At 37.1% G+C, this 25,919-nt stretch overlaps 1 protein-coding gene across 11 annotated transcripts in view; it reads left to right on the top strand.

Annotated features, from left to right (window-relative positions):
- Positions 1–25,919, top strand: part of CCSER2 (coiled-coil serine rich protein 2) — a 191,255-nt gene that overhangs the window by 131,274 nt on the left and 34,062 nt on the right. For all 11 annotated transcript variants that reach the window (XR_013449713.1, XM_036103961.2, XM_078077490.1 and 8 more), the window contains 2 exons: positions 3,121–3,204; positions 8,795–8,881. Coding sequence is in view for 10 of the 11 variants with exons in the window: in XM_036103961.2 (XP_035959854.1) it covers positions 3,121–3,204; positions 8,795–8,881 (171 nt within the window). In the remaining variant the exon portion in view is untranslated. The remainder of the gene's footprint in view (positions 1–3,120; positions 3,205–8,794; positions 8,882–25,919) is intronic.

Below are 25,919 nucleotides of genomic sequence, written 5' to 3'. Positions count from 1 at the left end.
ATCTGTAGTGATATCCCTGCTTTCATTCCTGATGTATGTTTTCTGTGTCCTGGTATGTGTCTGATTTGTGCCTTCTATTTTGTTCTTTGGCAGTTTTGCAATTATCAGATAACCAGTTTTTGGTTTCTTTCTATTTCTTGATTTTCAATTTCATTAATTTCTGCTCTTTATTATTTTTTTCTTTCTGCTTGTTCTGGGTTTATTTTGCTCCAGTTGTGGATTTGACACCTTTGTATTAATATAAGCATCTCATACAGTAATTTTCCCTCTAAGCATTGCCTTATTTGAATTCCACAAATTTTGATAATGTGGTATCTTCATTTTCCTTCAAATCAAAATAATTCCTTATTTGCCTTCAGGTTTCTTCTTTGACCTATGGATGATTTAGAAGTTTGTTGTTTACTTTCCAAGAGTTTGAAGATTTCTAGTTAAATTCCCTTATGTTCAGAGAGCATGCTTTGCGTTTTCTAGTCTTTTAAATTGCGATTCTCAAATATGTAGATTTATGTCTTTCACCAAGTTTGAGGTGTATATATCCATTATTTCTTCAAACATTTTTTTCTGCCCTCTACCCTTCCTTCTGTGACTTTAATGGTTTAATTCGTTTTTGTCCCATAGCTCCCTCAGCAGGCTCTGTTTTTTTCCCCCTGGTCTTTTTTCTTTTCATGGCTCAGATTGCATGATTTCTGTTGATCTGTCTTCAAGTTCAATCTGTCATCTCAAGTGCTGGTATTCAGTCCTGCTAGTGCATTTTAAAATTTGGCTATTGAATCTTTTCAGTTTTAAAGTTTGCATGTGTTTCCACTTTATATATTCTGTTTCTTCGCTGAGACTTTCTCTTTTCTATCCCCTTCAAGAGTTCTCTTTTACTTTTACAGAATTTTTATAATAGCCCTTTTAAAATCTCTTTCAATTAATTCCAGCCTCTGTCTTGTTGTGGCATTGGTGTTTGTTGATTGTCTTTTCCTGTGTGAGTTGAGATTTTCCTTGTTGTTTGTAGGTTGAGTAGTTTTGGATTGTATCTTAGATCTTTGCATGTTTTGTTATGAGACACTTAATTTTGTTTAAATGATATGGAGAATACTGTGGGATTTTTGGGGTTTTTGGTTTTGGTTTTGGTTTTAATTCTAAAGCAGGTAAACACTCTGGTTGGATTCAGGCTATAATTTACAACTAGCCAGCTACCTTTGGATTGTGGTTGTAATGTCAGTTCTATTTCAAAGCCTTTGCCATGCTTGTCAGATCTGTTCTTAGTATACATCTTTCAGAGGCTAGATTAGGTCTGGGCGATGGTCTTAGTTTATTTCTCAAAGTCTTTGATGTACTGTTTAGGATCAGATTGAAGCCAAAGTGCTGCTGAGGGGTGAACCTAGAAAGTTACATACAGCTTTCTGGAGTCACTTCCCTGAGCTGGTACTTCATGGTCTCCCTGATGTTTTCTCTTTACCTGGGGATCCCCTTTTTGTTCCTTCACCCTGAAAGCTGATGTTTTATTTTTCCTGTTCTGCTACTTACTTTCCACAGCTATGACCATGTGCAAGACAAAAGTGGTGTATACTTGTGTTGTGTCCCATTCTTTGGGGTTCCTGCTTTGTAGTGGGCAGGAAGATGATAACGGAGATGTTTGAAAATAAGCCAGATTTTACAGCTCCTCTTTTCTCAAATATATAGTTATATGTAGGACTGTTTTTATATGTCAAGGTATTTACAGCAGAGATGAACTTTTACTGAGATGAATCTTGTAAAATTTCTTTCTTTTTTATTTTAAACATTTAACGTGGCATTCTAAAGACACTTAGTTATTCATTAGGACATTGCCTTCACTCTCAGGTCAAATTCTTAATCTCCAAAAAATATAATTTATTTATTGTAGAAATTTGACAAATGCTTATTTTTTGCTGTCAATCAATATTACCTATTGAACTTTACTAAATACACATTTGTAGACCCCATACCTAAAGATTCTGACTCAGTGGGTGTATAGTATAGTAAATAAAGAAGAAAATGACCTACATGCTATGTCTTCTACTTTAACATTCTTCTTTTAATACAGGACATGTCTATGGCCTAGACTTCCTCAGGACAGATATGTCTGAGGAGGATTATGATGGTAGCACTCTTAAAGGTTGTTGATTGAGTGGGTGTCCCAAGGCAGCTAGGTACCATCTGAACAAACCAGGTGTCCAGCCACACTTGTGCTGCCTTGGTCAGGGGCTCAGTCCCTCACCATCATCCCAGGCATATTCTTTACTGGTTCATCTTTCTCAAAGTTGTCTGTGAGTTATTTAACATGCCATTTCTTAGTTGGTTGTTCCTAACCAGTTCAGCAAGGGGTAGGCCTCAATTCTTATCTTGTCATTTTCGTTATTGCATTTAAGGATGAGAGTTTAATTTTTTCAACTTCTGTTGAAGTGTAGCATACATCCCAGTAAGGTGCTTAAGGTATACCAGTCGTAAGTGTACAACTTGAACTTTTCATATGTACTTACCCACATAACCATCATACAGTCAAGACATTTCCAGCATCCTAGTAGATTTGCTAATGCTCTTTCCCAGTCAGTAGCCCCTTTCCCCTGAGTCAACCCCTGTTCTGATTTATAGCACAATAAATTAGTTTTTCCTGCTCTCAGGCTTCATATAAATATGAAGGGGTATACACGCAATATGTATACCCCTGTCTAGTATTTTTAATCAAATGATTTTTGTGGCCACGCCTTGTTGGGTTATTGTTTCTGACTAAAAAGAAAAAATACTCAAAAAACTATATCTAAACTAAAACAGATTTAATTTGACTTTCATTTTGTATTTTTTGTAGGTGAGTTAATCTTCAAATTTTCTAGGAAATTTTCCATATTCCTTTTCCCACTCTAAAACTTTGAGTGGCTTTTTGCTTCATCCACTCATGTAGTATCTTATTTATTTCCACAAATTATTCTTGCCCTAGCTCTCTTTTTCCCTCTTCCACATTTTATTCTACCTGTGCATAGGGATGAAAAGATTTCTGAAATCTTATTTCCTGTTGGTTCTTTGCCATGCTAGCATTTGGTTGGGGTGAATTCAGGTTGAAATGAGTGTCTGCAGATACTGTATTAATCTCATGTTTTCCTTCTCTTCTGACAGCATGATGGAAGTGGTTCATTGCATGATACTCAACTCTCTTTGCCGTCCAGTCCAGAACCAGAAGATGGTGATCAAATATATAAGGTACGATTAGGAGTCATCTAAATTTTTCAAAATTCTTTTTTATTACTAAAATTATAAAGCAGTAACAGTTAAAACATTTAATAATAAATGTGTTAAAACCTGAAGCTTTGCTGTGTTGAGTTTTAATCAGGTCTGTTTTTAACTTTTGCTACCTTATTAAGTTAAAATGATATCACGGTGGTACTTTAATTTGAATTTATTTTATCATTTGGATAATTATTTGTCTATTACTGGTGCGGGATTCTTTTTCTTAAAAAAAAATCAAGAAATTATTAAATTTTTAAATTCTTTTCGATAATTATGAATAGCAGTTTTTAAAATATAACTACCAATTTAAATGATTAACAGGTACTCCTCATATATAATCACAACATTGAAATATACAGAAAATGAAATTAATTTATCTTTTTTCATGTTTAAAAGTATAATTATAGAAAACGGATGCATTTTAGTTTTTGAAAGTATATTTTTTATAATTTTCATTTTTAGTTGGAAAAAACTTTTTTCTGGGTACCTGGGTGGCTCAGTCAGTTAAGCGTCTGCCTTCAGCTCAGGTCATGATCGCAGGGTCCTGGGATCGAGTCCTGCGTTTGGCTTCCTGCTCTGCAGGGAGTCTGCTTCTCCCTCTGCCCCTCCCCCCACTCCTTCTCTCAATCTCTCCCCCTCTCTCTCAAATAAATAAATAAAATCTTTTTAAAAAAAAAGAAAGCTCTTTTCTTTTGCAGTTATTTCTGAAGTACTATTTCTTAAGCACACTAAAGCATTCTTGGTTTAATGTTTCCAAGTAAAATTATTTTTTTCTTTTACATTCTATTTTCAGGGTTTGCTAGTCAACAAATAATCTTGAAATACTGGTGGCTTACAATGACAAGAATGTATTTCTCACTTGTTATTTTTCTATATGTTACATATTGGCTAGATATCAGCTGGGACTCTATGCTTCTTCTTCATTCTGGGACCCAAGCTGAAGGATCAGCCCCTATCCTGGGACATGTCTTTGTACCTGAGGGAAAAGAGCATTGGCAGAACCACGTGTGGATTCTGCTTGCATGTTGCGTATTTCACTTCCAAATCAAGTCAAGTAGCCAACAGCTGGTATTAGAGGTCAGAAAAGCATAATTTTCTCATAGGATGTAGGGTGACTTATTGGCAACAAGATTGTATATAAAACAACCAAAATCAAAAGAATATAGGATTAATGGTCACATCTGGTTATCTAGTCTTGGTTTTTCAACATGTTATCTATCTTACCTGTTTTTGCACAAATCTCTTCCCATCTCTGTGCTTCCATCCTATTGTGGGTATGTATAGTATTCTAAATCAGCAGGTCTGCAGTAGGACATCTCTTTTTTTAAAAAACCTTTACATATATACCAGTTGAGAACCATTGACTTAGATGGTCTCTGATCATCTCTCAATTTTAAGTTTTGTGACTGACATTTTTAAAGTAAAGTTGACTTTTCCTGCATTCTTTTTTGCGAAAAACTTTTACAAATAAAGAAATAATTTTTAAAGAAAAAAATTTAATTCCAACTTTTTTACACAACTAGTGTCTATTTTTTTCTGTGTTCCTTTCCAGTTTGTCTATATATTTAATGTTACATGATAAATATATTGTTACATGGTATTTATTTCTTGTCCCTATTCCATTTCCTTCCAAGCAGGTAGTTCCTAGTCTTCCTTCTTTCCCAAGGTGAGATACTGTCTCCAGTACACTGGACTCTCTTGCACTGTGATCATCAAATTCCCAGTTATGTCCCCTGTTCATCCAAGATGGTTTAGCATACAAATATGGCGACTTGTGTCATTGCAAATTTAGGGTCTAAAATCTCCACTGGACCTGCCATATCTCTAATCTGTCTTTTATCTCAGGACAGCTCCCTCTCCCATTCCCCTGATGAGCTAGTCTCAACATTGACCACTCTCTTCAAGCCTCATTCTTAGCCACTCTTCTCAGTTTCTGTAGGTGGCCTTGTGTTCATCAAGTAAGATCTGCTACCTTCGTTTCTGCCTTCTGACTTACCTATGTCTGTTATCATTCTCATTCACTTTGTTCCAGTTATAGGACAAAAATGGCCACTATGCTGTGGAAGACCATCCTTTGTTAGGTTCTTGACTATCTTCTGCTGCTGTTAAGGACCTAACTAGCTCCTCCTCTCTCATCTCTCTTCTCTGTGCTTTCTCTACTTTCTCTTCATTCTCAGTTTATAAATTTCTGTATCATAAATTCAGTAAACCAAATAAACTTTTCCTTGACTCTCCTTAAACCTTTTTCCAGTTAACATGGAAGCCTGGAAAGATGAAAGCAGCTACTTGTTTTAATGCTATAAACATTTGGTGTGACTGTTGTCTTAAAAGGTTTATCCTTTATTTTTCTGTCACTTCTCTCTAAAATTTCTTACACTCCTCAACATTTTTCCATATTCCCATTTCCTTCGTAGGTTCCTTCTCTTCTTTAGAATAGAGATTTATATATTTTGTCCATTTCTCTCTGAACTTTTTACTGTCGTGATTTCATATATGACATATGTGTTGATAACTATACAATTTCTCTTTCATACTTGGTGATCCACTTGCCTACTGGACATTTCCACTGTGTCCCTCCCACAGGTACCTCTAATAGTATATCTGAAACTCACAAATATTCCTCTTTGGATGTATTTCTCCTCTTTTAATCTCCATATCTTTTGGTGGCACAACTAATCACCATATCACCCAAGCTAGAAATATAGGTAATCACTCTTGACTGCCCCTTGTGCTCTTTCACATGGAGTCAATCACCAGTATCTCCTAATTTTCATTCCTGCTCTTCCTTTTTCTCCCTATTATCACTCTCTTGGGTCAGGCTCCTACTGTCATCTGAAGTATTACAACATCTTGGTAACAAGTTCCCTAGTCTAATTTTGTTGTTGTTGTCAAGTTTGTTGTCTAAACAGCTGTCAGAGACATCTCAAATGCACTGTCACTCCCCTGGCTTATTAGGCCATGCTTGATGTTCATGGCCCTCTATAATTTAGCCCTTGCCCAGTTTACTAACCACATTGGTACCCACTGTTCACTATAGCCTTTGTGCGACAACATCACTGCTTGTAATTCTCCAAATATGCTATGCTTGCCTTCATCTCTGTCTTGTTGTATGATACTGAGACTCTCTTACTCTAAAATCCAAAGCCTGACACACTTTGGTGTCTTCAGAACTTTTTACTCATCCTTTAAAACTTCACTGGAGTTACGCATTTCCTGATATGTTTTTGCCCATCATTATGTGTAAAATCCTTAGAGCAGTGCCTGTCATAAATAAAGTTAAGTACTATGTACATGTTGGTCATTAATACGTTATCACATTGTATTTGGATTTCATTTTCAGGTCTGTTTCTTCCAACACTGGCAGGACCTAGCAGTGACTGAATGATGGCTACATAGTATTTCATCAAATTGCTACATTTTATTTCAGTTGCCCCCTTTTTGGACAATTATAAATTTATCTCTTTCATACTTGGTGATCCACTTGCCTACTGGACATTTCCACTGTGCCCCTCCCACAGGTACCTCTAATAGTATATCTAAAACTCACATTGTTTCTTTGGCATAGTTTCCAGGAGTGGGACAACTGAAGCAGAGTGCAAGCATTTTTATGACTCTTCTATGTACAGCCATATGTTTGTCCAGAAAGGCCAGTTTTGATGTCTGATAATGTACCGTTTTTTCCTGCAATTTTGTTAATCACATTGAATATTTCTCCCCCCAACTTAATACCTATAAAATAATACCTTAGTACTTGAATTTGTATTTCTTCAACAAGTCATATAGAACATTTTACCAGTTATCTGTATATTTGTAAGAACTGGTTTATTTGTCTTGGGGCCTAGAAAATGATCTGTATGTTTGAACAGGCTCTTAATATACTTGAGTATAAATCCTTTGTCATAATTGGATAGGTTTTCACCAGCTTTTAACTTCAATGATAATTGTATAGATACTTTAAAATTTTATATAGTCAAATATACTTATCATTTCTTAATAGCTTCATTTGCCACATAGCTTAAAAGTGTATCCTTCACGATCTGCAATCCGATTCTCTCTTTTTTTGGTCTTGATTTATGATTAAAAAAATTAAACTCTTTAAATTCAACTGGAAATCATTTTTTATATATAATAAACAGTCTTGTTCAATTGCAGTATACATAACAGCATTACAAAAATCTTTTCTTCCCCATTTTTGTGATGCTTATATGTATTAAAGCCTTTGTAAAATGTCTGTTCCTGATCTCTTGTTAAAGAGACTGCAATATTTTGTTTGTTCCCAATGTATCTGCAAGAGATGCCATACTTTGCTCAGTAACAACATATTATAATTATTTGCTTACATATTTTTCTCTCTAGAAAGATATATCATTCACGTATATATGTTTTTATTTCCTTGCTTATACTGTTTCCTCAGTAGATATTTCTGGATAATTGAATAGTAGTAAACACAGTGGACTAACTATAAGGTAATGATACTTTACACTTCGAAATGTAACTGGATTCCTGCTTAATAAGCTTGACAGTAGATTTCCATTTAATACTATTAGGAATTTCTTATAGACTAAATTGACAGGCAGTTCTCAGGAAAGTGGTTCATGAAAAAAAGAATCTTCCTGTTACCCTGCCATGAATATTTATCTTTCTGCTAATTTCTGAACCAGCTGTGAAATGACTCTGTGCCTTTAATTATGCTGTTCTTCTGTTTGTTGTGCCCTGCATTGTTCTTGATAGGCAACTCTCATACATCTCTTTAAATCTACCTGAAGTTACTGTTTTATATGTAATTTATTTTACTATTGACCTATGTCCCTGTTTCCTTATCTGCAAAGGGGGATAATAGTATCTACCTCAGGGTCTCAGGGTCATACTCAGGATCAAATGCTTAGATATCTAAAAGTACTTTGTTCTTAGCACCTAAAAAGTATTCAATGTTAGCTGTGTTGCTGTTATTGTTCATTTTTCACATGTTGGTCTCCATTACACTATGAATTCTTTTTTTTTAAAGATTTTATTTATGGGGCGCCTGGGTGGCTCAGTCATTAAGCATCTGCCTTCGGCTCAGGTCATGATCCCAGGGTCCTGGGATCAAGCCCTGCGTCGGGCTCCCTGCTTCTCCCTCTCCCACTACCCCTGCTTGTGTTCCCTCTCTCGCTGTGTCTTTCTCTGTCAAATAAATAAATAAAATCTTTAAAAAATAATAAATAAAGATTTTATTTATTTATTTGAGATAGAAACAGAGAGAGCATGAATGGGGTGAGGGGCAGAGGAAGAGGGACAAGCAGACTTCCCACTGAGCATGGAGCCCCACGTGGGGCTCAATTCCAGGATCCTAAGATCATGACCTGAGCTGAAGTCAGACCCTTAACCGACTGAGCCACCCAGGCACCCCTATACTATGAATTCTTAGAAGACCAAAATGGGTTTTTGTTCATTTTGTTTGTGTATAGGTTAATAGCTGGCATTTTTAAGAAGAGTTTTCCCTTTAATTTCCCCTTAACAAAAACCATTCATTATTCAGTCTTCATCGTTGATTTAATGCTTGCTAATTTTTTAAATATTTCAGAATGAAGATTTATTAAATGAAATAAAACAACTTAAAGAGGAAATAAAGAAAAAAGATGAAAAAATTCAACTATTAGAACATCAGCTTGTAAGTATTATAGTATAGTACATAAAGTAGAGGCTTTTCAAACTACACAATATATGTGTTTGCTTGTTTTTTATAGAAGTCTGGCTAGAATTGAAATTTGACTTTATTTTTGGCTCTCAAAGTTGCACTCTTGTATTATATTTAGATTATATGCACTCTGAAAGTATGTGATTTACTTCAATCTAAATATTAAGAAAGTTTTGTCTAAATATTAAGTATTCAAAGTGTAAAGAAAGTCTTCATCAGTCCATTTTCAGTGGCCTTTATTTGGAGGTTCTGAAATTCACCAACTTATCGTTCATGTTATTTGATGAAGGGTAAATGTCTTTCTTTATATATGTTAAAGAAATGAACCTGGTGAGTTGAGAGCAGTATTTTTTTTCTCTCTGAAAGCAGAAATTAAACTGGATTTTAGGGTTAAGTTTCTGTAAGTAAGACTGTCAGAGTGAACAGTAGTCAAGAAAATGTTTCTTCCCATGGATGATATTGAGTGATCCCTCAGAGTCATGTTTGGGTCTTTGTAATTTTATAATTGTTACAATTTCAAATGTTAGTCTCATATAAAAACAATATGTACACTGTCTTGAATGTAATTATAATTCAGTTCATAAAATCTAGAAGGCCAGGATAACAACATAATGGCATAAAAATGACAACAGGCCAAGGAAAATCTTTGTTGGAAGTCAAAAGCATATTTTGGTATAGCAAAGCTTTTAGTAATATAAAATATTAATATCACTTAGAATATAAAGGATATAATATACTGAACTCTGAGCCACTGAGGTCAGATCACAGAGATCCAATTCATGAATAAATAATAAGGCCAGTTAGATGTTATGTTTTAAGAGTATGAAGAAAACTTAAAAATCTGAAAAATGAATGAATGAATATTACAAATTGAGGGCCTACCAAATATAAAACTAAAAAGGAAAATAATAAGACCTAATGTTTGTATTTCAAAACTAAAGATAAAACCATAGCCAGTTTGCAGGGAGAAGAAAAACAGCATTAGGATATTAAGTAAGCTTCAGATTTTGGAAAAATATATTATAGAGCACAAGTAGTGCACTTCAGAAAAAGGTTATGCCCTCATATTTTATATCTAAACAAATTTTTATTCATATACCAAGGTAAATTTTCAGACCTTCCATCCAGTTGCCTTTGTAAAATTGCATTTTTTAAAAATAATGCATTCCAAATACTTGAGGGAGAGATTTAAAAATAACTCAAGAATTAGGGGGTAAAGGGGGCACCTGGGTGACTCAGTCAGTTAAGCGTCTGCCTTCGGCTCAGATCATGATCTCAGGGTCCTGGGATCAAGCCCCGCATCGGGCTGCCTGCTCAGGAGGGAGTCTGCTTCTCCCTCTCCCTCTGCCCTTCCCTCTAGCTCATGCTTCTCTCTCTCTCTCTCTCTCAAATAAATAAAATGTTTAGAAAAAAAATTAGGTAAAGATTAAAATGAATGAAGAGTGAAATGAAAACCATTTTGGGGGTGCCTGCGTGGCTCAGTCGGTTAAGCGTCTGCTTTTGGCTCAGGTCATGACGATCCCAGGACCCTGCTTGGTGAGGAACCTGCTTCTCCTTCTGCTTGCTGCTCCCCCTGCTTGTGTGCGTGCTCTCTCTCTCTCTTCTTCTCTGTCAAATAAATAAAATCTTAAAAAAAAAAAAAAGGAAAGACCATTTTTAGGTAGGCTAGATGAGAGAAACTTAGTAATGGGAGAAAATTTATTGCGTCTTATGTAATTATATATCATTTGAATGTTGGACTTTCTGAATTTATACATTTTTATTTTCTTGAAATTGAAAGTTTTTAGTTTTTAAAATTTTAAATTACTATTAAATTCTTGAAAATGTTTACATTAAGTAAAATACAGGTTTGAGGAAGGAAATGAGTATCCTGAAGAAGTCGTACTGAAGTTTTAATCTTCTGCAAATGGATATTAAAATTATTTTAAAAATTATTTTGATATACTTACATAAATTATAAAATGTTTATGAAATGCTTTAAGATAACTATTAGGTTAGAATAACGTATCTTGCAAAAGATAAAATTTAAAAAAGACATAGAAAATTGAAAAATACCAAGGATATCTAAAAACAGCAGAACTAAGGTGACAGAAATTAGATCAAATGTAATAAATATAGCAGTAAATGAAAATGGTCTTATCTCCCTTAGTTTCATTGAGGATTTAATGCAAAATCCATTAATTTTCTTTGGATATAAGAGAAATTTAGATCAAGTAAAATGGTACAATAATGCTGAACATAAAAGGTTGAGTGAGACAGAATGAAATTATTCTCATCAAAAAAGCTGGGGTTGCAATAGAAAAATAAATTTAAGACAGAAAAAATTATGAAAAGTCACTATATATTGATATATGATTAATAAGGAATGAAAAGGTAAAGCTTTTTATGCTGAGAAGTTTTAATAGTGTTCTGTTAGTCTTAATATGTTTCTTTAAAAAATAAGAACAGCTTATAGCTGAAATACTACCATCTTAACCAACTAATAGTAAATCCTTAATGTCTTCTAATATGCAGTCCATCTTCTGATTTCCCTAGTTTCAAAAATATCCTGTGCCTTTGTACATTACATCTAGTTACATCTCTTAAGTCTCTTTTCATGTAGAACCATTCTTTTTTGTTGCTGCTATACTGACTTATTGAAGAGACTGGCCCAGTTGTCCTGAACAATATCTTACCTTGCAAATAACTTTTAGAAAGATCTTAGAAATATCTAAGAGAATCCTAAAGAAAGAAAACAGAAGAAAAGTGAAAACATTACTTTTCAGCAAAAGATGCTTTGAAGTTCTCTATATTTGCTATGTTCATTTTTTTTGTTTTTTTTTTTTAAATTATGTTCAGTTAGCCACTATATAGTACATCATTAGTTTTTGATGTAGTGTTCAGTGACTCATCAGTTACGTATAACACCCAGTGCTCATCACAGCACATGCCCTCCTTAATACCCATCACCCTGTTACCCCTGCCCCCACCCATCTCCCCTCTGAAACCGTCAGTTTGTTTCTGGAGTCCAGAGTCTCTCATGGGTCATCTCCCTCTCTGATTTCTCCCCTTTTGGATTTCCTTCCCTTCCCCTGTGGTCCTCCGTGCTATTGCTTATGTTCCACATATAAATGAAACCATATGATAATTGTCTTTCTCTGCTTTACTTACTTCACTTAGCATAATCTCCTCCAGTTCCATCCATGTCTATGCAAATGGTGGGTATTCATCGTTTCTGATGGCTGAATAGTATTCCATTGTATATATGTACCACATCTTCTTTATCCATTCATATGTTGAAGGGCATCTCAGCTCCTTCCACAGTTTGGCTGTTGTGGACATTGCTCCTATGTTATGTTGCTATATTAAACCTAGAAATCATATTTATTTTGGAAGAGCTCATCACCTATCTTTAGTTTAGTAATGGAACTCTAGGAAAGTCACTTGTTCAAATCAAAATAACTTAAAAAGATATGGATAGGGGACTTTGTTTGCCTTCAGTATTAATTAGCTGAATGACATTGGCAGGTTCATCACTCTCCAGTGCTTTTCTTATCAAAAATGTGAAGGTTTTGAAAGCTGGGAAGATGGCAGAGCAAGAGGACCCTAAACTCAGCTCATCCTACAGATACAACTAGAAAACACTCCCATCAGTGTAAATAACCCAGAAAATGACCTGAAGATAGGCAGAACAAACTCCATAACTAAAGGTAGAGAGGAAGCCACATTGAAGAGGGTAGGAAGAGTGGAGATGTGGCTGGGAATGAAACAGACTGCAGCCATCTGTGGAGGGAAGGGAGCCCCAGGAACAGAGATGGAGAGAAACAGACTATCATACTGGGACACCTGCGTGGGGAAGATGAATCCCCATAACATTTGGCTTTGAAAGCAAGAGGGGCTGAATTTCATGAGTTCTTAAAACAGGGGGACTTAAAGCCTAGAATTTTAAAAATCAGTGAGCTTGGATCTGAGAGAGTCTGAAGGATGAGAGGAAGTTGAATCCCTGCCCTTAAAGAGACAGCATGACAACCCACGGAGATACAGTATAGAAGCAGCAGTTTGAAAAACACCTGGGACATATGTAAGGGAAAGCAGTTTACTTATTTTGGAGCATGTCCCAGAGGGGCAGGGATTGCTGAGGGATTTCTACAGGAACAAAGGAGACGGCAGGCACCATCTGCCTCCTCCACCCCCCAGCATAAACACATGGCCACCTGTGTGAACTAGCCAAGTACTGACATTCACTACTTAACTTGGTAACACCAAGCCCTGCCCAACCCCTCGTGCTTTGGGGGATCTGCCCTTCCGAGTCATATTTGCCTCAGTCCACAATACTGCAGATCCCCTCCCCCAGAAGACCTGTACAAACCTTGCCAACACTGTCACCTGACCCAGGCATTTTGCAAGGCTGGGTTGGCAGCAGACCCATTGGCAGCAGGCCCTGTGGAAGCCCAAGGTGTTAAAATTGTGCACCCCGGCCAGGGACCAAACACTGCCCACAGCAGGCAAAGAGAACTTCTGCAAACAACTGGACTAAAAGAAAAAGTGACCAGGACACGATAGCAGGGCACACACAACACGCATAGGAGAACCCTCACCCTTGAAATGCTTGGGGAGCAGGGGACACTGCAGTGCAGGGTACTATAGGACCTCTTCTTCATACGGGCTCTACTTTTCAAGAGCAGAAGACATAGCTGACTTTCCTGACATGAAGAAACAGATTCAGAAAGTTAGACAAAATGAGGAGACAGAGAAATATGTCCCAAATGAAAGAACAGGACTGAACCACAGTAAGAGATTTCTAAGGGAAACAGAAGTAATATGCCTGATAAAGAATTTAAAGTAATGATGATAAAGACACTCACCGGATTTGAGTAAAGAGTGGAAGACATCAGTGAGATCCTTAACAAAGAGATGAAAAAGAACCAATCAGAGATAAAGAACACAACAAATGAAATTAAAAATACAACTAGATGGAATAAATAGCAGGCTAGAGGAAGTAGAAGAATAAATTAGTGGCCTGGAAGACAGAGTAATGGAAGGTAATCAAGCTGAGCAGGTGAGAGAAAAAAAATTATGCAAAATGAGAATGAACTTAGGGAACTCAGAGACTCCCATCAAGCATAATATTATAGGGATCCTAGAAGAAGAGAGAGTAAAGGAGGCAGAAAATTTACCTGAAGAGGTAATAGCTGAAAACTTCCCTAATCTGGGGAAGGAAACAGACATCCAGATCCAGGAAGTATGGAGATCCCTGAACAAAATTAACCCAAGGAGGTCCATATCAAGACACAGTAATTAAAATGGCAAAAAGTAGTAATAAAGAGAAAATTTTAAAAGCAGCAAGAGAAAAAAAGAGACCCCCTAAGGCTATCTGCAGATTTTTCAGCAGAAACTTCAGGCCAGAAGGGAGTGGCATGATATATTCAAAGTTCTGAAAGGAAAAATCTGCAGCCAAGAATACTCTATCCAGCAAGACTGTTGTTCAGAATAGAAAGTAAGATGATGAATTTTTCAGAAAAGCAAAAGCTAAAAGAGTTATTGACCATCAAACCAGCCCTACAAGAAATGTTATAGGGGACTCTTTGAGTGGAAAGGACAGACTATAAGTAAGAGTAAGAAAAGTAGGACACATAAAAGTAGTAAAAATAAGTATATCTGTAAAAATCAGTCAAGGGATTCACAAAATTAAAGGATGTAAAATATAACACCATGTACCTAAAATGTGGAGAGGAGAAGAGTAAAGAAAGGGTTAAAACTTAAGTGACCATTAACTTAATATAGACTGCTATATGCACATGTTACATACAAACATAATGGTAGCCACACATCGAAACCCAGTAAGAGATACGCAAAAAATAAAGAGAAAGGAATCTGAGTATATCACTAAAGAAAGCCAGCAAACTGTGAAAGAGAGCAAGAAAAGATCAGAGAAGAATATAAAACAACCACAAAACAAGTAACAAAATGGCAGTAAGTTCATATCTATCAGTACTTACTTTGAATGTAAATGGACTAAAGGCAATCAAAAGACTTAGGGTGACAGAATGGATAACAAAAACAAGACCCATTTATATGCTGCTATGAGACACATTTCAGACCAAAAGAAACCTGCAGATTGAAAGTGAGGGGATGGAGAAACATTTATCATGCAAATGGATGTGAAAAGAAAGTCGGGGTAGCAGTACTTACATCAGACAAAATAGACTTTAAAACAAAGACTGTAACAAGAGATAAAGAAGGACACTATATTCATTGAGGGGACAATCCAACAAGAAGATATAACAGTAGTAAATATTTATGCACCCAACATGGGAGCACCCAAATACATAAAACAGTTAATAACAAACATAAAGGAACTAATTGATAGTAATACAGTAATAGCACGAGGCTTGAATGACACACTGGGACAGATGGATTTAACAGATATAATCAGAACATTTTGGGATGAGGGGGGCAAGTTGGTCGCAGGGTAGGGGACCTCGTTTCATCTGGTCCCTTGAATTTAGCTTGATATCTATCAAACCATTCCAAACACATGCGAATTCAACCTGAGATGTAAGAAGATTTATCTGGATCTCTACAAGCAAAAAAACGACTACTTTTTGCAAGGGAAGAGGTATGGAACCTTGAATCTTCGGGGTAAATATCAGAAGATAAATGGAGGGGGGGAGAGAACCTCCATAAGCCGGCCACCGGAAAGTGATATAACACCGGTGCAAAAAATCAGGACCCTTGGAAATCTGCTCTAGTGAAAGACACCCCTTTCTGAAAAGGGCAGGGGATGAATAGGGCAGAATTCTAGGTGGATGATTGTGGTCTCAGGATTCCAGGAGACTCAGAAAGAACAGGGGAGACTGGTTATGGTCAGTGAGTCCAGAAGGGTCTCTCAGCTCCGGTCAGCATAAACCGAGAGTCGAGGTAGGGAGACCACTCTCTGCCTGACCACCCTGAAAAGGACTGGAAGGTGTGGGGTGTTTAACATTGTAGGGGAGATATAAAACAGTTTGCACCCACAACAGCGCAACAGCTCTCAGGGTGGTGTGACCCCCGAAGGGACACTGGGGCAGCACCCAGCATGACCTGGGAGCTGCGAAAGAGGGTGCATGTGAAAGCACACGGTCACTAGCAATGCAAAGTCACAAAGTGCAGAGACACTCGCAGGTCCCCGTAACTCCCCCGGGAGAGCTGCACTGGGCATGAATAGTGTGAGCTGGATATCTATCAAACCACTCTGAACACACGCAAATTCAGCCTGAGATGTAAGAAGATTTATCTGGATCTCTACAAGCAAAAAAACGACTACTTTTTGCTCTGGGCCACAGATTCCCACATAGCCATATATGCTCTGACCCTCTAAAGAGAAATGGAAAGACACCAGGGAACAAAAGCCACACAGCTGACCAGCTCACATTAAGCCCATCCCCCTGAGAAGGGGTGGGGCATCTCCACCCAGGCAAAGACGCCCGAGAAGCTGAGCAGCAGACCCTTCCCCCAGAAGACAGACTGGAAGAACAGGTGAATGATAAGCTTAATTTCCCACGGGATTGTAAAACTCGAGCAACAGGGGAAAATAATATAGGGAGCTCCAGGTGTTCCCTCACAACTCGTTTATACTTCAGGCTAAAATTTTACATTTCTTCTTTTGTTTCTTTTCTTTCTTTCTTTTTTTTTTTTTTTTACCCTGTTCTCGTTTCAAATAGATTCTTCCCAACTTAAGTTTTTAAGTTGCTTTTTAACTTTTATGTTTTTCACATCTATGTTTTGTAGATTTATGCCCCATACTAGCCCGTTTTTCACTCTATTCAATTTTATCTTGATATATATACACATACATATCAAGAATATATATATATATATATATATATAATATTCTGATTTCTTTGCAATTTGGGGATATAGTGTCTTTTAACACAGAGACCAAAAATCAATCAGGAACAGGCAGATCACTCTGCTTTGTCCACCCTGAGAGATTATAATCTCTCTCCTCTCCCCCCCACCCCCCCGCTTTTTGTTTTGTTTTGGATCATCTTGGCTTTGGTTGCATATCTCTGGTAGCTTTCGACCACTTTGGATTTTTTCTGGGGTGCATTTTGCTTGAGATATTTTGGACTCCGTTCATTCGCTCAACCATCCCTCGACAGAATGACTAGGAGGAGGAACTCCCAACAAAGAAAAGAACCAGAGACAATTGTCCTCTGCCAGAGAACTAATGGATATGGATATAAACAAGAGGTCAGAGATAGAATTCAGGATAGCAATCATGAAGTCAATAGCTAGGCTGGAAAAAAATATTAGTGACAGTATAGAATCTCTAAGGGCAAAAATGAGATCTAATCAGGCCGAACTTAAAAATGGTATGAATGAGATGCAGTCTAAACTGGTACTCTAACATTCTGGGTAAATGAGGCAGAAGATCAAATCAGTGATCTAGAAGATAAGCTGATAGAAAGGAAGGAAGCTGAGGAAAATAGGGATAGGCAGCTATCCCTAGCCCATGAAAAGACTTAGAGAGATCAGTGATGCCATGAAATGTTCCAATGTCAGAATTATTGGGATCCCCGAGGAGGTAGAGAGAGAGGACTAGGAGGTATATTTGAGCAAGTCATAGCTGAGAACTGCCCTAATCTGGAGAAGGAAACAAGCATTCCTGTGCAAGAGGCAGAGAGGACCCCTTCCAAAATCAATAAAAATAGATCAACACCCCAACATATAATAGTGAAGCTTGCAAATCTTAGAGCCAAGGAAGCTAACCTAAGAGCAGCTAGGGGGAAGAGATTTCTTACGTACGGAGGGAGGAACATTAGAATAACATCAGACCTATCCACAGAGACCTGGCAAGCCAGAAAGGGCTGGCAAGACATATTCATGCAGGCAAGAACACTTTATCCAGCAATGCTGTCATTCAGAATGGACAGAGATATAAAGAGCTTTCAGGACAGGCAGAAACTGAAAGAATATGTGACCACCAAGCCAGCCCTGCAAGAAATATTAAGGGGGGTTCTATAAAAGAAGAAAGGTGCCAAAAGTAATATAGACCAGAAATTAATAGAGACAGTCTATAGAAACAGGGACTTTACAGGCAATACAATGGCACTAAATTCATATCTTTCAATAGTTACTCTCAATGTGAACAGGCTGAATGTTCCCATCAAAAGAAACAGGGTTGCAGGTTGGTAAAAAAAGCAGGATCCATCCATATGCTGTCTACAAGAGACTTGTTTTGAACCTAAAGACCCCTCCAGACTGAAAGTGAGGGGATGGAGAACCATTTACCACACCAGTGGACCTCAAAAGAAAGCTGGGGTAGCAATCCTCATAACAAATTAGATTTTAAACCAAAGACTGTAAGTAAGATATGTAGAGGGACACTATATCATACTTAAAGGGTCTTTCCAACAAGAAAATCTAGCAATTGTAAATATCTATGCCCCCAACATGGGAGCAGCCAATTACATAAACCAACCAGTAACCAAAATAAAAAATCATATTGATAATAATACATTGATAGCAGGAGACTTCAATACTCCACTCACAGCAACGGACAGATCATCTAAGCAGAAGATCAACAAAGAAACAAGAGCTTTGAATGACACATTAGACCAGACGGACTTCGTAGATATATACAGAACATTCCATCTTAAAACAACAGAATACTCATTCTTCTTGAGTGCACAGGGAACTTTCTCCAGAATAGATCACATGCTGGTAACAAATCAGGTCTCAACTGATACCATAAGATTTGAGATTATTCCCTGCATATTTTCAGACCACAATGCTTTGAAACTGGAACTCAACCACAATCAAAAATTTGGAAGGAATGCAAACACTTGGAGGTTAAAGAGCATCCTGCTAAAGAATGAATGGGTCAACCAGGAAATTAAAAAGGAACTTAAACAATTCATACAAACCAATGAAAATGAAAACATTGGTTTAAAACCTATGGGATACTGCAAAGACGGTCCTTAGAGGGAAGTACAGAGCCATCCAAGCCTCTCTCAAAAAATTAGAAAAATCCCAAATGCACAAGCTAACCTTACACTTAAAGGACCTGGAGAAAGAACAGCAAATAAAGCCTAAACCAAGCAGGACAAGAGAAATAATGAAGATTAGAGCAGAAATCAATGAAATAGAAACCAGAAGAACAGTAGAACAGATCAACAAAACTAGAAGCTGGTTCTTTGAAAGAATAAGATCGATAAACCTCTGGCCAGACTTACCAAAAAAAAAAAGAGAGAGAGAGAGAGAGAAAGGACCCAAATTAATAAAATCATGAATGAAAGGGGAGAAATCATGACTAATACCAAGGAAATAGAGACAATTATTAGAACTTATTACCAGCAGCTGTATGCCAACAAACTAGGCAATCTGGAAGAAATGGATGCATTCTTGGATACTTCTAAACTACCAAGACTGAAACAGGGAGAAAATAGACAATCTGAACAGACCAATAACCAGCAAGGAAATTGAAACAGTAATCAAAAACCTCCCAAAAAACAAGAGTTCAGGGCCAGATGGCTTCCCAGGTGAATTCTACCAAACATTTAAAGAAGAAGAAGAAGTCATACCTATTCTATTGAAGCTGTTCCAAAAAATAGAAAAGGAAGGAAAACTTCCAAACTCATTCTATGAGGCCAGCGTTACCCTGATCCCAAAGACCCCATCAAAAAGGAGAATTACAGACCAATATACCTCATGAACATGCATGCCAAAATACTCAACAAGATCCTAGCCAATAGGCTCCAGTAGTACATTAAAAGGATTATTCACCACAGCCAGGTGGGATTTATTCCTGGGATGCAAGACTGGTTCAACATTTGCAAGTCAATCAATGTGATAGATCACATTAAGAAAAGAAGAGAAAAGAACCGTATGATCCTCTCAATTGATGCAGAAAAAGCATTTAACAAAATACAGCATCCTTTCCTGATTAAAACTCTTCAGAATATAGGGATAGAGGGAACATACCTCAATATCATAAAAGCCATCTATGAAAAGCCTACAGCAGATATCATTCTGAGTGGGGAATAACTGAGAGCTTTTCCCTTAAGGTCAGGAACACGACAGGGATGCCCGCTTTCACCACTTTTGTTCAACATAGTACTAGAAGTCTTAGCCTCAGCAATCAGACAACAAAAAGAAATAAAAAGCATCCAAATTGGCAAAGAAGAAGTCAAACTCTCTTCACAGATGACATGATACTTTATGTGGAAAACCCAAAAGACTCCACCCCCAAATTACTAGAACTCATACAGCAATTCAGCAATGTGGCAGGACACAAAATCAATGCACAGAAATCAGTTGCATTTCTATATACGAACAATGTGACTGAATAAAGAGAAATTAAGGAATCCATTTACAATAACACCAAAAACCGTAAGATACCTAGGAATAACCTAACCAAAGGGATAAAGGATCTATACTTTAGAAACCACAGAACACTTGTGAAAGAAATTGAGGAAGACACAAAGAGATAGAAAAACATTCCATGCTCATGGATTGGAAGAATAAACATTGTGAAAATGTCTGTGCTGCCCAGAGCAATCTACACTTTCAGTGCAGTCCCTATAAAAATACCATCAACATTTTTTCACAGAGCTGGAACAAACAATCCTAAAATTTGTATGGAATCAGATTCCAGATCGCCAGGGGACTGTTGAAAAACAAAACCAAAGCTGTAGTCATCACAATGCCTGACTTCATGCTATATTATAAAGCTGTGGTCATTAAGACAGCATGGTATTGGCACAAAAACAGACACATAGATCAGTGGAACAGAATAGAGACCCCAGAAATGGACCCTCAACTCTATGGTCAACTAATCTTCAACAAATCAGGAAAGAATATCCAATGGAAAAAAAGACAGTCTCTTCAACAAATATTGTTGGGAAAATTGGACAGCCACATGCAAAAGAATGAAACTGGACCATTATCTTACACCATATACAAAGATGATGGATGGATGAAAGACCTCAGTGTGAGACAGGAATTCATCAAAATGGATGAAAGACCTCAGTGTGAGACAGGAATCCATCAAAATCCTAGAGGAGTACATAGGCAGTAACCTCTTCGACATTGGCCAAAGCAACTTCTTTCAAGACACATCTCTAAAGGCAAGGGAAACAAAAGGAAAAATGAACTATTGGGACTTCATCAAGATAAAAAGCTTTTGCACAGCAAAGGAAACAGTCAACAAAACTAAGAGGCAACCTATGGAATGGGAGAATATATTTGCAAATGACATTACAGATAAAGGGCTGGTATCCAAGATCTATTAAGAACTTTTCATACTCAACACCCAAAAAACAACAATCCAGTCAAAAAATGGGCAGAAGACATGAACAGACACTTCTCCAAAGAAGACATACAAATGGCTAACAGACACATGAAAAAATGTTCAACATCACTAGCCATCAGGGAAATACAAATCAAAACCACAGTGAGATGCCACCTTACACCAGTTAGAATGGCAAAGATTAACAAGACAGGAAACAACAAGTGTTAGTGAGGATGTGGAGAAAGGGGTTACACTGTTGTTGGGAATGCAAGCTGGTATAGCCAGTCTGGAAAACAGTATGGAGGTTCCTCAAGACGTTAAAAATAGAGCTACCCTATGACCCAGCAATTGCACTACTAGGTATTTACCCCAAAACACAGATGTAGTGAAAAGAAGGGGCACATGCACCCCAGTGTTCATAGCAGCAATGTACACAATAGCCAAACTGTGGAAGGAGCTGAGATGTCCTTCAACAGATGAATTGATAAAGAAGATATGGTTCATATATACAATGTAATATTACTCAGCCATCAGAAAGGCTGAATACCCACCATTTGCATCAATATGGATGGAACTGGAGGGGATTATACTAAGTGAAATAAGTCAGTCAGAGCAAGGCAGTTATCATATGGTTTCACTGATATGTGGAACATAAGGAATAGCGCAGAGGACCACAGGGAAAGGGAGGGAAAATGAATGGGAAGAAATCAGATAGGGAGATAAACCATGAAAGACTCTGGACTCTGGGAAACAAACAGGGTTACAGGGGGTGGGGGGAATGGGGTAACCAGGTGGTGGGTATTAAGGAGGGCATGTGTGGTGATGAGCATTGGGTGTTATACGCAACTAGTGAATCGTTGAACACTACATCAAAAATTGATGTACTATATGTTGGCTAATTGAACATAATAATAAGAAAAATACTTGGAACATTCCATCCTAAAGCAGCAGAATACGCTTTCTTTTCAAGTGCACATGGTACATTCTCCAGAATATATCGCATATTAAACCACAAAACCAGTCTCAACAAATTCAGAAAGATCCAAGTCATACACATACATCTTTTCTGACTACAGCACTATGAAACTAGAAATAAACCACAAGAAAAAAATCTGGAAAGAGCACAGATTCATAGAGGTTAACTAACATACTATTAAACAATGAATGGGTCAACCAAGAAATCAAAGAAGAAATAAAAAATTGTATGGAGAGAAATGAAAATTGCTACCTTAAGCAAGAAACATCTCAAATAAACAACCTAACCTTACACCCAAAGGAGCTAGAAAAAGAACAAACAAAACCCTAACCAGCATAATGAAGGAAATAATAAAGACTAGAGCAGAAATAAATGATATAGAAACTTAAACAATAGAACAGATCAATGGAATCAGGAGCTGGCTCTCTGAAAAGTTCAGCAAAATTGATAAACATCTAATCCAGACTCATTAAGAAAAAAAAGAAAAGAGGACTCAAAATCAGAAATGACAGAGGAGCAATAACACCCAAGAGCACAGAAATACAAATGATTGTAAGAGAATATTTTGAAAAATTATATGCCAACAAACAGTACAACCTAGAGGAAATGGATAAATTCCTAGAAATGTCACCTTGCAAAACTTAAGCAGGAAGAAATAGAAAATTTGAAAAGAGCAGTTACTCGGAATGGAATTAAATCAGTAATCAAAAAACTACCAACAAATAAAATCAGGTAAAGACATCACAAAAAGAACTTTAGGGCAGTATCTTTGATGAATATAGTTGCAAAATTCCTCAACAAAATATGAGCAAACTGAATCCAACAATACATTTAAACAATCATTTGCCATGATCAAGTGGGATTTATTGCTGGGATGCAAGGATGGTTCAAGATTTGCCAGTCAGTCAATGTGATACATCACCTCAATAAGAGAAAAGATATGATCATTTCAAGAGATGGCAGAAAAAGCATTTGATAAATTATAACATTGTTCAAGATAAAAATCCTCAACAAAGTATGTTAGACAGAACGTATCTCAACATAATAAGGGTCACATGTGAAAAACCCATGGCTAACATCATACTCAATGGGGAAAGACTGAGAGCTTTTCCTCTAAGGGCAGGAGCAAGAAAGGATGTCCACTCTCACCACTTTTATTCAACATAGTACTGGAAGTCCTAGCCACAGCAGTTAGGCAACAAAAAGAAATAAAAGTCCTCCATATTGGTAAGGAAGAAGAAAAATGTTCACTATTTGCAGATAACATGATACTCCATATAGAAAACACAAAGACTCCATCAAAAAACTTACTAGAATTAATAAATGAATTCAGTAAACTTGTAGGATGCAGAATCAACATACAGAAATCTGTTGTATTTCTATGTACTAATAACGAAGCAGCAGAGAGAAATTAATAAAACAATCCCATTTGCCATTGCACCAAAAATAATAAAATACTTAGGAATTAACTTAACCGAAGAGGTGAAAGACCTGTACTCTGAAAAGTATAAAATATTGATGAAAGAAATTGAATATGGCAGAAAGAAATTGAAAAATATTCCAGGGACACCTGGGTGGCTCAGTCGGTTAAGCAAGCGGCTGCCTTTGGTCCGGGTCATGATCCCAGGGTCCTGGGATCAAGTCCCACATCGGGCTCCTTGCTCAGCAGGGAGCCTGCTTCTCCCTCTCTCTTACTCTGCTTGTGCTCTCTCTGCCAAATAAATAAAATCTTAAAAAAAAAAAAAAGAAAAATATTCCATACTCATGGATTGGAAGAACAAATATTGTTAAATTGTACTACCCAAAGCAATCTACAGATTTAATACTGTTGCTATCAAAATACCAACAGCATTTTTCACAGAACTAGAAGAAGGAATCCTAAAATTTGTATGGAACCACAAAAGACCCCAAATAGTCAAAACAATCTTGAAAAACAAAACTGGAGGTATTTTAGATGTCAGGTTATATTACAAAGCTGTAGTAATCAAAACAGAATGCCTCTGGCATAAAAGTAGACACATAGGTCAGTGGAACAGAATAGAAAGCCCAGAAATAAACCCACAATTATATGGTCAATTAATCTACAAAGGAAGCAGGAATATGCAATGGGAAAGATCGTCTCTTCATCAAATCGTGTTGGGAGAACTGAACAACTACATGCAAAAGAAGGAAACTGGACAATTTTCTTACACTATACACAAAAATAAACTCAAAATGGATTAAAGACCAGGGTGCCTGGGTGGCTCAGTCGGTTAAGTGTCTGCCTTCAGCTCAGGTCATGATCTCAGCATCCTGGCTTGAGCCCCACGTCAGGCTCCCTGCTCAGTAGGGGCTCTGCTTCTCTCTTTCCCTCTGCCCCTCCCCCCACTCATTTTCTCTCTCTCAAATAAATAAATGAAATCTTTTAAAAATGGATTAAAGACCTAAATATGAGATCTAAAACCATAAAAATCCTAGAAGAGAGCACGGGCAGTAATTTCTTTGACATTGGTCATAGCAATATTCTTCTGAGGCAAGGGAAACAAAAGCAACAATAAACTATTGGGACTTAATCAAAATAAAAAGCTTCTGCACAGCAAAGGAAACAACCAACAAAAGTAAATGACAACCTACTGAATGGGAGAAGATATTTGCTCATGACCTATTCAAGAAAGGGTCAGTATCCAAAATATGTAAAGAACTTACACAATTCAATACCAAAAGACAATCCAGTTTAAAAATGTGCAGAAGACATGAACAGGCATTCCTCCAAAGAAGACCTACAGATGGCCAACAGACACATGAAATGATATCATTTATCATCAGGGATAATCAAAACCATAGTGAGATATCACCTCCCACCTGTCAAAATGGCTAAAGTAGCTCAAGAAACAACAAGTGTTGGCGAGGATGTAGAGAAAAAGGAACCCTTGTACACTGTTGTTGGGAATGCAAACTGGTGCAGCCATTGTGAAAGACAATATGGAAGTTCCTGAAAAAGTTACAAATAGAATTACTCTATGATCCAGTAATCGCACTACTGGGTATTTACCCAAAGAATACAAAAACACTATTTAAGGGGCGCCTGGGTGGCTCAGTTGTTAAGCGTCTGCCTTCAGCTTGGGTCATGATCCCAGGGTCCTGGGATCGAGCCCCATATCGGGCTCCTGCTTGGCGGGAAGCCTGTTTCTCCCTCTCCCACTCCCCCTGCTGTGTTCCCTCTCTCGCTGTATCTCTCTCTGTCAAATAAATAAATAAAATCTTTAAAAAAACAAAAAAAAACCCCACTATTTGAAGGGATATACACACCCCTGTGTTTATTTTAGCATTATTTACAATAGCCAGACTATAGAAGCAACCCAAGTGTCCATCAATAGATGAATGGATAGAGAAGATATGGTTTATATATATATATGAGAGAGTGTGTGTGGATGGGTATGTAATACATATATGTGTAATGTATATGTATATGTATATACACACATATATATGTATTCCATTACACACATGCTTATATATATGTATATGTATTGGAATATTATTCAGCCATAAAAAAAGAATGAAATCTTGCCATTTGCAATAACATGGATAGAGGCAGAGTATAATGCTAAATGAAATAAGCCAGTTAGAATAAGACAAATGCCATAGGATGTCATTCATGTGTGGAATTTAAGAAACAAAACAACCAAATAATGGTGGGGGAGGTGAGAAACAAACTCTTAACTATAGAGAACTAACAGATGGTTACTAAAGGGGAAGTGGGTAGGGAGGTGGGTGAAATACGTGAAGGGGATTAGGAC

The sequence above is a fragment of the Halichoerus grypus genome, chromosome 7 (assembly GCF_964656455.1).
Source record: "Halichoerus grypus chromosome 7, mHalGry1.hap1.1, whole genome shotgun sequence".
Lineage (NCBI taxonomy): Eukaryota > Metazoa > Chordata > Mammalia > Carnivora > Phocidae > Halichoerus > Halichoerus grypus.
This window is presented reverse-complemented; position numbering and strand designations above follow the sequence as displayed.